General features: G+C 69.0%; 3 protein-coding genes across 3 annotated transcripts in view; 2 read left to right on the top strand and 1 right to left on the bottom strand.

The window, feature by feature from the left end:
* MNEG_5031 (hypothetical protein) overlaps positions 1-5,025 on the bottom strand; it is a gene marked incomplete at both ends in the record, with an annotated part of 6,589 nt that extends 1,564 nt beyond the window's left edge. Inside the window, 14 exons of the mRNA XM_014046496.1 lie at positions 179-334; positions 684-920; positions 1,180-1,287; positions 1,582-1,650; positions 1,895-1,974; positions 2,216-2,324; positions 2,550-2,606; positions 2,881-3,003; positions 3,228-3,294; positions 3,549-3,671; positions 3,926-3,976; positions 4,309-4,352; positions 4,577-4,645; positions 5,011-5,025. Coding sequence (XP_013901950.1) covers positions 179-334; positions 684-920; positions 1,180-1,287; positions 1,582-1,650; positions 1,895-1,974; positions 2,216-2,324; positions 2,550-2,606; positions 2,881-3,003; positions 3,228-3,294; positions 3,549-3,671; positions 3,926-3,976; positions 4,309-4,352; positions 4,577-4,645; positions 5,011-5,025 — 1,308 coding nt within the window. The remainder of the gene's footprint in view (positions 1-178; positions 335-683; positions 921-1,179; positions 1,288-1,581; positions 1,651-1,894; positions 1,975-2,215; positions 2,325-2,549; positions 2,607-2,880; positions 3,004-3,227; positions 3,295-3,548; positions 3,672-3,925; positions 3,977-4,308; positions 4,353-4,576; positions 4,646-5,010) is intronic.
* A 610-nt stretch (positions 5,026-5,635) lies between these two features.
* MNEG_5030 (hypothetical protein) lies at positions 5,636-8,523 on the top strand (the record flags this gene model as incomplete). Its single annotated transcript, XM_014046495.1, has 4 exons — positions 5,636-5,647; positions 5,735-7,021; positions 7,396-8,166; positions 8,275-8,523. The coding sequence occupies 4 exons, from the start codon at positions 5,636-5,638 to the stop codon at positions 8,521-8,523; spliced, it is 2,319 nt and encodes a 772-aa protein (XP_013901949.1).
* Positions 8,524-8,955: 432 nt separating this feature from the next.
* MNEG_5029 (protein kinase A) overlaps positions 8,956-10,536 on the top strand; it is a gene marked incomplete at both ends in the record, with an annotated part of 8,835 nt that continues 7,254 nt past the window's right edge. Inside the window, 4 exons of the mRNA XM_014046494.1 lie at positions 8,956-8,994; positions 9,155-9,335; positions 9,528-9,643; positions 10,164-10,502. Of these exons, the coding sequence (XP_013901948.1) occupies positions 8,956-8,994; positions 9,155-9,335; positions 9,528-9,643; positions 10,164-10,502 (675 nt within the window). The remainder of the gene's footprint in view (positions 8,995-9,154; positions 9,336-9,527; positions 9,644-10,163; positions 10,503-10,536) is intronic.

Below are 10,536 nucleotides of genomic sequence, written 5' to 3'. Positions count from 1 at the left end.
TGCTTGTCCCGCCACACTGCTGCCCGTTTTCCCCTTCCACACCCCGACCCTACCACACCACAGCCCCCAAACCTCTCCTCCGACCCTCTCCCCAGCGATCCCCCCTCCTATCCCTCCATCCCTCCCCCAAAACACACACACACACACGCACACACACACACACACACACAGCCCCCACCTTGTTCCTCTCTTGCATCTCCCACTTGTCCAGGGTCTTCATGGCGAACTTCATGTCAGTGCCCTGCATCTGCACCAGGTCCACCAGCCCCACGTCGCCCGCCCCCAGCTGCTTCACGCGGCGGAAGTGCGCCAGCTTCAGCTTGCCGTCGCGCTCCTGGGGGCGGGTTAATTTGGGGTGGGTGGGGGCGGTCATGGGGAGGTGGGTGCAATTGCGGGGCCAGTGGGGGCGGGTCACCTGGGTATTTGCGGTGGAGGGGGCTTGGCTGCGCGCGTGCTGGGGCACTGGAGCGAGGATGCGGCCGGCTGCGCGCGGTGGCCCTGGCGCGGCTGCCTGCATCCCCAGGGCCAGGGGCAGCGCTGCACAAGCACAGCCGCTCTCACAATCCCCTCACCGATGAAGCGCGTCGGCACACAATCGTCCCAAAACGCATGTGCACATACACAAACACACACACACACACATAAACACGCGCACACGTACACACACACACACGTGTACACACCTGCGCGTTAAGCAGCTCCTGGTAAGCCCTGTCCGCCGCCTTGTGGGGCTTGCGCCGCATCACCGTGCCCCCCAGCTTGGCCCACGGGTTGGGCGTCAGCCCCAGCCCCGCCAGCGCGCTGGTGATCATGCTGGCCGCGCCGTGGCCCTTGGCCTCCACCTCGGCCGACGGCACCTCGCTCCACGCCGGGAGCTTGTCGGCGCCGCTGGCCGCGGCGGCGGACGCGGAGACGTCCACCTGGAGGTGAGGGGGCGGGTTGGCGGTTCGCGGTCGGTCGGAAGCTCGTGGCTTGGGGTGACCGGCGGAATCTTCAGCTTGGGTGCAGCGCGAAAATTCGAGTTGGGGGTCGGCCAGTAGCAGGGCAGCGGGATGCAGAGCGCTGCCCGCGCGGCGCGAGAGGGGCCGCCCGCACCCTCCCCGGACGCATGCAGCGCCACCGCTCCCGCCCGCGCCGCCCTTGATCACCCCCGTCCACCCCCCCGAAAAGCGGCCCCACCTGCACCCCGATGTAGAAGCGCACTGCGCCGTCGCTGTCCTTCATGGGGGCCAGGGTGAACATGTTCCAAAAGGGCGTGCCGCTGCGCTTGTAGTTCAGGAGGCGCACCTTTGGGGGGGAGGGAGAGGGGGGCAGGGCCACGATTTTGGCGGTCAGCAGGGGAGGGCGCTCAGGGCGCTCGGGAGGGACGCGCACCTGAGTGTGCGGCTTCCAAGGGGAGGTTGGCGCGGCGCGCAAGCGGTGCGCGGAGGGCAGCATTCCCAAGGGACCAAAGCGAACGCGCGGCTTGTGGCCGGCACAGTCGCAAGCGTGCACGCAGCCCGGCCAGTGCCGAGGCCTGCACAGCATCCCCCACCTGCCTGCCTCCCCACCCCTCTTTCTTCAACCCAAAAACCCGCTCACCGTGAGCTCGTCCCCGGCCTTGACTGCATCGCGGATCTTCTGAATCACCGCTTGGTCGGTGCCCGGGCCCTGAAGTGACGGGCGCGCGCACAAGAAACGTCGAGTTTCAGACGCGGCCGCCAGTCGCCGCCAGGCCAGCAAGCGGGTCCACACAAAGCACGAATCGTGAGCGCCGCGCCGCGCGGCTGCAAAGGCCCCCAACTGCATGCCGTGCGGCGGTTCGCAGGGCCGGCCGCGCCGTGCAGCTTCGATCTGCGTGCCCGCAATCTGCAAGGGCGTGGCGGTTGTCGGTTGTCTGTTGTCGGCCCCGCACCTGCAGGAAGCGGCAGTTGCGGCCCAACACCTCCTCTCGGGGGTACTCCGTCAGGTCCAGGAACGCGTCAGACGCGTACACTGGCGGTTGTGGGCGGTTGCGGTCGGTTGCGGTCGGTTGAGCAGCGGTTGGATGCGGGTCGGAGGAGGGGCCCGGGGCTGGCTGCTGTTGGGCGATGGATGGCCCTGGTGCGCCACAGGGGACTGACGTAAGCTCTTATTTACTCCGCGCAAGACGACACACCGGAGTGGCGGCGGGAAGGGGCGCGCCGGCGCGAGCTGGCTCGCAGTGCGCAAGGACGGCGCCCCTCGCGGCGCTCACCAATGGGGCAGTCCGGCAGGGAGGGGTCCGCGATGCAGAAGTTCTGCTGGATGCGCTCGACTGTGGTGGCCAGGTCCAGCGCCACGCGGGGGAACGACTTGGGGCCGGCCTGGGGGGAGGGGTACGGGCACAGACCGGGGCGCAGCGGTGCGTGGGTGCGGAAGTATGGCTGGGGGGAGCTTCGGGAAGGACTGGCCTTCTCGAGGAGTCCCGGCTGCGGAGAGCCGTGAGGCATGGACTGCGCGCGCCTGTCCGCCTGCGCGCCGCGCCGGCGGGCGCGGGCGCCATCGTGCGCCGCTGCTGGCGCGGGCCGCGGCCACTGCTTGCTGCTCACCTTCGCAATGCCAGTGGGGATGGTCCCGGGCTCAGGCGCAGTCCCGGTCTCCAGGTTCTGCAGAAACAGATCCGATCACGTCCAGAGGAGCCGTGTTGGAGACGCGTGTGGGCTCAACACGCCACCGCCACCCACCCGCGACGCCCCGGAGGGGGGCCTGGCCACAGCCTAGCCGGCGCCGCCACCGGCAGCGCACCTGCCGCGGGACCCCCGTTCACGCACGCAACCCCCACCCTCAACCTCGGCCCCTGGGCAAGCGGGGCGCCGCAGCAGCAGCCCGCCGGCGTCCGCGCCGCGGGCGACCCCAAAGCGCAGGGCGCGGGCGGCGCACCTGCACTGTGTTTGTGACCTCCTGCACGATGTTAAAGGCCACATTGTCGCGCAGCCGCGCGTCCTGGTGCAGCAGCGACTGGCTGGCGGCCACCTTGCCCTCGGTCTTGGACGTCACGTCCACCTTTTGGGGCGGGGCGGGTGTGAGGGCCGCGGCGGCGCGCCTGAGGAGTGGGAAACGCGGGGAAGCCGGCCGCTGCGGCGCCGACGGCGCCGCCGCGCGTGCCCTACAGGGCGATCCGCACCCCGGCGCACTCCGCCCAGCGCCAGCCGCCCGCCCTCCTGGACGGCCGCCAATTTTCCCGCTTTCTTTGGACAGCACAACCACGCCCCTCCCCTCCGCCACACCTGAACGCCGACGATCTTTGACACCTTGCCGTCGGGCGTCTTGATGGGCGTCATCGTGAGCAGGTTCCTGTTTCGGTGGACGCAGCCACGGCGCGGCGTGCGGCGCGGTCGGGGCCGGCGCGAGGGGCGCTTGGCCGCGCGTGCGAATGGCATATGCATAACAGCCCGTAGCACTGCAGCGTGCCGCCGAGGTCGAGTGCCAAGCAGCGCCCGTCCCTTCCTCTGCTACACAAACTCTCAGCCTTTCTAAGGCCAAACGAGCAAGCTGCCGCCAACATCCCAAAACAATAGCCAACCGCCCTGATGATTGCGGGGGCCCACCAGAAGGGCGTGCCGTCCTTCCGGTAGTTGAGCAGCCGCACGCTGACCGGGCTACCCGTGCGGATGGCGTCGCGCAGCTTCGCCACGTCAGCGGGGTCGGTGCCCTCGCCCTGCAGGAAGCGGCTGCGGACATGGCACGGGCGAGTGCGGGGGGGCGCGCGCTTGCGGCGGCGGTTGCGGCACCGGCGGCAGCGGTAGGCGGGGCGGCGGGCGCGCTGCAGCGCTGCGAAGTTGCGTGCCGTACGCGGCAGCCAGGGCAGCGCGGCGTCCGCAGGTCGGTCCACCCTCTGGCCCAGCCGCGGCCGCCGCCTCGACCCGCAAGGCGAAAGCGGCCCACCGCCTCGCCGCCAGGGCCAGGCACCGCCGCGTGGCCTCACCAGTTGTGCCCCAGGACCTCGTCCGGGCCGTATCCAGTCATCTGGTAGAACCTGCGGGGCGCAAACACGAGCCGCGTCAGCCCGCTGCTGTCCCGCTTCCGCCTGCCACACACATAACGGAACCGCGGCAAGCGCCGCGGCCTAGGGCCGCGGGCCCACGCCGTGGTGCTGGGGAGTCACGGAGCGTGCCTGTGCAGCCGCGCCCGGCAGTGCCGCTGCTCGGCGGCGAGGATCTGCGTGCTGCCTTTTGCTCGGGCGGGCCGGGGCAGTGCCAGTGGCCCTTTGCGCAGGGGCCACCCGCCACGGTCCCACCCCTGCCGTGACGGGGCCGCGCGCAGCAGCGCGCGGCCCCCGCCCTGTCGCCGGCCGCCCGCACTACTCACGATTCGCTCGCATACACCAGGGGACAGTCCGGGAGCGTGGCGTCCTGCAGGGGGGACGGGAGGCGGCGGCGGCGGCGAGCGCAGTGGCGAGATCAGCGCCGTCGAGCTGGGTTCTGAGCGCCGCAGCCACCGCGAACCAGTGGAACCACAGTCCTCGGGAGTCCGCCACCGACGCCAAGGCCTTCCCTGTGCGCCGCGCAGCTGCGCAGCTGCCACCCTGCCTGCAAGCCGCTGGCCGCTGCGGCCCACGGGCGCTAGGGAGGCGCACCGCGACGACGAACGTGTGCCTGAGCCGCGACAGCACTTTCGTCAGCTCGGCCGCCGCGGCCGGCAGGTTCTGCGCGTGATGAGCGTGAAGGGGGCGGGAGTGATGTGCGCGTAACACGCCGGCCGGCACTGGCAGCCCCATCAGCCCGGGCAGGGCACGCCGCCTGCTCGTGCGCCAGGCGTGCGAGCTTCCCAGAGGCAGCCGTTACATATGCACGTGCGGCAAGCGCTTGACGCAGCAGCCAATAACGACTGGCGTATGCTACCGCATCAACGGCACCGCGCATCGGGGGCCGCGGCAAGCCGCTGCGCCAGGCAAGCGTGTGGCGCTGGCATTTGCCCCTCGCCGCCTCCGCAGCCACGCCGCCCGTCGCCCTCGGTGTTGCTCAAGCTGGCCGCGGGAGATTCCACGATATGAAAATACATCACGCTCACCCCGCCGGTCGCCATTGCGCACGGGATCTGTCCGCTGCCTCTCTCGACACACTGCAATGCCCCGCAGCTTTGGGGGGGCGCCGCGCCCTAAGGCGCCCAGGGAAGATTTGTCAGGAGCCGACTAATTCGTGTCACGTCCGCGGGCAAGGCTCTGCTGGGAGCCAGTGCGAGGTCCAGATGGGGACCGCTTTGAGCAAGGTCCCGACAGCAACCTCGGCGTTACGGTTGAGTAAAACGTGTTCAGCACGAAACCACGACACGACGCTCAGGCCGGTCGGAGAAGCGCGAAATGATCTAGTCGTAAACCGCAAATGACTCGGACTAGTTCGAGCACCTCACCCCAGACCTATCGTGTGTGAAAATCCAAAGTCTCGGGCAATGTCGATCTACCCAGCCCTTCGACGACGATCGACGATGATCTTGGTGCCATCACGCTCCTTTTGCAGCAGTTTTTGAATGAGATGTTGGTCGATGGCTGCTTAGCCCTCTGAGCCCGGCGTGCAACAGGCTTAAAAGGGTGACATGCGCAGGACCGCACAGGCGGCGGTGCTGCACGCCCTAGCCGACGCACACGCCATGTTGGTGGCCGCCCTTGGCGCAAGAGCGGTGCGAAATGTGTCCACCAATGCGTATGCATGTATGTTGCAAACGGTCCCAGGTGGCTGCCACCAATACTGTAGGTCGCGCCCATCACAACGACCGGTGCCACCCTGCCGTGACGCAGGTGACGGGGGCAGCGTGGCCCTTGTTCGATGCACCCACTGCGTCGACGGCCACTGCCGGCCTGCAGCAGCAGCAGCAGCAGCACCAGCAGCAGCACCAGCAGCAGCAGCACCAGCACCAGCAGCGTTCCAACAAGGTTCAGGCGCTAGCCCTCGCATCCCAGCAACTGGATGGCGACCACTTGAAATGCCAGGCGCCCTCTTCAGCGGCGCGGCCGTGCCCGGAAGCGTCCAGTCTGACGGGGCCGGGTGAAAAAGCCGGCAGGCCGGACGCGGCCGCGGTCGCAGCCAGCGGCGCCCACGGCGGCGACCTAGGGGACGCCCTGCGCGTGCTGCAGCGCGCCGCTGAGCGGCCAGCGCCTCGCGCGGCTGCTGGCACGCGGTTTCGAGCCGCGGCGCACGCCCTAGCTGACGCCGCGCCGCGGCTGGCCACCGACCAGCTGGCTGCGGCTGCGATTGCGGCCGCGCGCCTGGCCCCCGCCGCGCCCAGCAGGGGCGGCGGTTCCGCGAGCGGCAGCGACGCCGCCTTGCAAAGCGCAGGCGCAGGCGACACCGCGGGAGCGTTGGAGGCGCTGCTGCGCGCGGCAGAGGCGCGGCTGCCGGAGCTCACCCCGCAGCAGCTCACGGCGCTGGCCGCGGCGTGGCCACCCGAGGCGCCTTCGCACAACGGCCGTGGCGGCGGCTGGGTGGCGCTGCTAGAGGCGGCGCTGCGGCGGCGGCAGGCACCCGGCGTCGCTTGGCAGCCGGACTCGGTCGCTGACGTGGCGCGTGCCCTGCTGCGCCACCGTGCACCAGCCGGCAGCAGCGCGTACCTGGCCCTTGCGATGCTGACCATCGAGGCCTCCTCACGGCGCCGGCAAGAGCAGCAGCAGCAGCAGCAGCAGCAGCAGCAGCAGCAGCGAGGGCTGCCCGGCACGGGCGCTCATGGCACAGAAGCAGCAGCTTCGACGCCCCCTGTGTTTGCGCCTGAGCAGCTTGCAGGGGTGGCGCGGGCCTTTGCGGAGGCTGGGCACTACAACCAGGCGGTCTTCGATGTGCTCTGCAGTGAGGCGCTCGCACATTTGCGCGCCAGCGGCTGGCGGCTGGCGGCCGACGCACCCCTCTCCCCTTTGGGACGGCCCCGCGCCGCCTCCGGCGGCGGCGGCAGCTGCGGCTTCACTCCGGGCCAGCTCGCCGCGTTTCTGAGCAGCTGCGCGACGTCGCGGCACTTTGACGCGCGGCTGCTGCAGGGCGCGGCGGACGCGCTGTCGCGCTGCAGGGGGGACGTCGCCCTAGTGCACACGGCCCAGGTGCGGCGGGGCCAAGCAGCGACTGTTCTCATTGACAGCACACGCCAACGCGAACCGCCCGGCCCCTTTGTAGTTGCCATCGAACCCAAACTGCTGTGGTTGCTGCGTTCAAAACGTACACGACCGCGCGCGCACCCAAGTGCACATCGTCACCTACCCACATGCCTGATGCACACGCCATCGCGCACTTCAGACGAGCGCATGAGTGCGCTTGCGCACTCACAAACACCTTGTGTCGACAAGCACGCATGCATGATTGCGCACACGCGTGCACACACACACACACACGTGCACACAAGCATAAACTACACACACATACACATGTGCGCATGCACACGCGCATGCGCTCTCAACAACCGCATCGTCGTGCGCAGGTGGTCAACGCCCTGGCCACCCTGAACGTGATGGACGCGGCCCTCTCCGCGCGCGCCTCGGCGGCGGCACAGCAGTGGATGGCGGCCTCGATGGCCGAGGCGTCGCTGCATCGAGCGCCGCCGGGCCCTCAGCAGGGCAGAGAGCAGCAGCAGCAGCAGCAGCGCGAATCGGGCGCGGGCGCGGTGCTGGACATCGCGTGGGCCTTCGCCACGACGCACAACTGCGACGACGCCTTCTTCCAGCTACTCTGCAGGTGGCTGGCGTCGCCCGCCGCGCCGCGCTGCGGGCCGGACGCGCTGGCGCGGCTGTTCGACGTGCAGACCGCGCTAACCGACGCCGCCGCGGGCGGCTCCCACCCCGGGCTGCTGTCCGCGGCGCTCCCGCCCGGGCTCCTCGTCGCGGCGCGCGCCGAGTGGCTCGAGCGGCGCGCGCGCGGGGCCGCCGGCGGTGGGGACGGCAGCTTTGGGCGCGCGGCGGGGTTTCAAGGGGAGGTGTACTCGGCATTGCAGGGGCTGGGGCTTAAAGTGTCGCTTAACATCCCGACAGCCTGCGGCATGCACGTGCTCGACGCGATCGTCCGTGTCCCAAGCGCGGCCCGCAGCGGCGGCGGCGTCGGCGGCGGGAGCGGCGAGGGCGCCGGGCGCTCGTCGGCGTCGCGGTCGCTGGCGCTGTCGCTCGACGGGCCGGGGGCGTTTGCGGCCAACGCGCCGCGCAGTCCGCTGGGGGCGACGGCAGCGCGGTGGCGGGCGCTGCAGGCGCGAGGGCTGCGGGTGAGTTGGGCAAGGGCCGTGAGCAGCACACAGCTCAACTCGTGACTGGCCCCTAGAGCTCGGTTTGTTTTGTCCAACCACTTGCCGTGTTGTGGCATCCGTTTGCAGGTGGTCAGCGTGCGCTGGACGGACTGGGCGCGCTTGAAGGGCTCGGCCGCGCAGCAGCAGCATTTGTGGGACGCGCTGGCAGCCGCGCCGCAGGCGCCGGGGATCTTCGCGGCGTCAGACGCGGCCCCGGGGCGCAGCAGCGCCGGCGGCAGCAACAGCAGCGGCGGCGCCCCGGAGGGCGCGGCGCAGAGCGTGCGGCGGATGGCCAGCCAGTGGTGGCGGCTGTTGCTGGAGGGAGGCGGCGGCTGAGTGGGCGGGCTGCGTCCGCGTGTACAGTAAAACATGCTTGCGTGAGCATGGCTACGGTGGTGGGAGTGGGGGGGCCAAGGGGGTGGGTGAGCGCAGGGTGGGCGCACAGCATGTTCCCACCGGTGTCCCAGGGAGCAGCCAGGAATCGACACGCGGCCGTGGGGGGGCGGGATTAGATGCTCACTTAAGCCTCTGTGAGCTTGGGTACCATATGCGTTGGCGCGCTCACCAGCGATCAGCTTTGTCGAGGACACACACTTTTTGACGGTGATCTGGGTGAGTTTGCACGTCAATACAGTACGTGGGTGGTAATGTACTTCAAGTTTCAGCGAAATTATGCTCATCTCACTCATTACATATGTCTGCTGATCTCGCATCTTCGTCTTGACCGCTGACTGCGACGACCACGGCCTCCCGTGTCAGGCAGCCAGGATGCCTACCGACCTCTCCAGCAAAGTCAGGGCACGAATGGTGAGCGATTGTGTCACGCTGGAAGGCAAGCTGCGCTTTTGAAGGCACGCGCGCCGCATGGGCGGGCACCAGCAGCACTGGCCAGAGCCTGGGACGTCATGACCAGCGCCACCCGCGGACCTATCACTCTCGCGCTGCCACATATGCGCTGCATCTGCAGGAGACCCTCGGCCTGGGTCCTAGCGGCCCCGGAGGCGCTGGCGGGGAAGTGCGGTCTGCCGCCGCGGGGCGCCTTGTGGCCCCCAAGGGCCGTGTGGCGGTGGCGGCGGAGAGCTCGAGCGCGTGCGACAGCGCGGCGATTGGGAGCTATAAGAAGTCCCCAGAGGTCAAGAAGCTGATTGGTGGGCAGAGCCAGAGCACCGAGACTGCGAGCTCTGGGGTTGCTGGCTGCAGCCCGGCGGATTTTATGCCAGCAGGGGAGGCAGCCTTTATTGTGCAGTTGCGTGCGCAGCGGACGCCTCAGCCGGCAAGCGGAACAGGCCGGACTGGAGTGCGATGGCTCTCCACACCCAACCTCAAACCTTGAACCGCAGAGCGGGCCATATCGTGCAACCTGCTCTTTGAGGGGCTGCCCCAGGCGGCGCTTGACGTCATCATTGACTCCATGCAGCCGAGGGCCGTGGAGGCCAATAAGGACATTATCAAGCAGGTGACGGGCTGGTGGATGGTGGCGGCGTGTACGCGCGCGTGTGTGAGACGTCTGTGGTTACCGGTATAGCGTGCACGTGGATCAATGTCGCCTGATAATGTGTGTCACGGCGTGTGTGTGTGTGTGTGTGTGTGTGTGTGTGTCACGGCGTGTTTGTGTGTGTGTGTGTGTGTGTGCACGTCTGTGCGTGTGTGTGTGTGTGTGTTTGTGTGCGTCCCTGCGTGTGTGTGTGCCCTCCGTGCGCGCACGCGCGTGTGTGTGTGTGTGTTTGTGTGCGTCCCTGCGTGTGTGTGTGTGTGCCCTCCGTGCGCGCACGCGTGTGCGTGTGTGTGTGTGTGTGTGTGTGTGTGTGTGTGTCAAAATGCGCGCGCATGCACGCTGCCTTTGATGCATGATGCAAGGGTGGTTGGGTGTGGCCTGCTGGCCCCGCATATCCTGTCACGCCGCCCCCCTTCCTCCCTTGCGCTCCCGACGCCATCCGATTCCACCCAACTCCAATCATCTGCCCACAAAACCCCAGGGCGACGTCGGCGCCACAGAGTTTTATGTCCTCGAGACAGGCGCGGCGGAGGCCCTCCTGCTGCGCAGCGGCGACCCCAAGCCGCGCCGCGTCGCGGCCTACGGCCCCGGCGGCTCCTTCGGTGAGCTGGCGCTGCTCTACTCGGCGCCACGCGCCGCGACGGTCCGCACGACCGCGCCGTGCGCGCTGTGGGTGGCGGAGCGCGCGGCGGTCATGCGCATCAAGCGGCAGTTTGCGGAGCGGCAGGCGCAGGCCAAGCTGGAGCTGCTGGAGCGCGTGCCCATGTTTGGGTGCCTGACTGACCAGCACAAGCAGCTGCTGGCGGGTGCCATGGAGCAGGTGTGTGGGAGGGGGGACGTGGGTGTGTGTGGGT

Source organism: Monoraphidium neglectum, assembly GCF_000611645.1.
Source record: "Monoraphidium neglectum strain SAG 48.87 unplaced genomic scaffold scaffold00729, whole genome shotgun sequence".
NCBI classification, from domain to species: domain Eukaryota; kingdom Viridiplantae; phylum Chlorophyta; class Chlorophyceae; order Sphaeropleales; family Selenastraceae; genus Monoraphidium; species Monoraphidium neglectum.
Note: the sequence above shows the minus strand (reverse complement) of the source record. Positions and strands in the feature narration are given on the sequence as shown.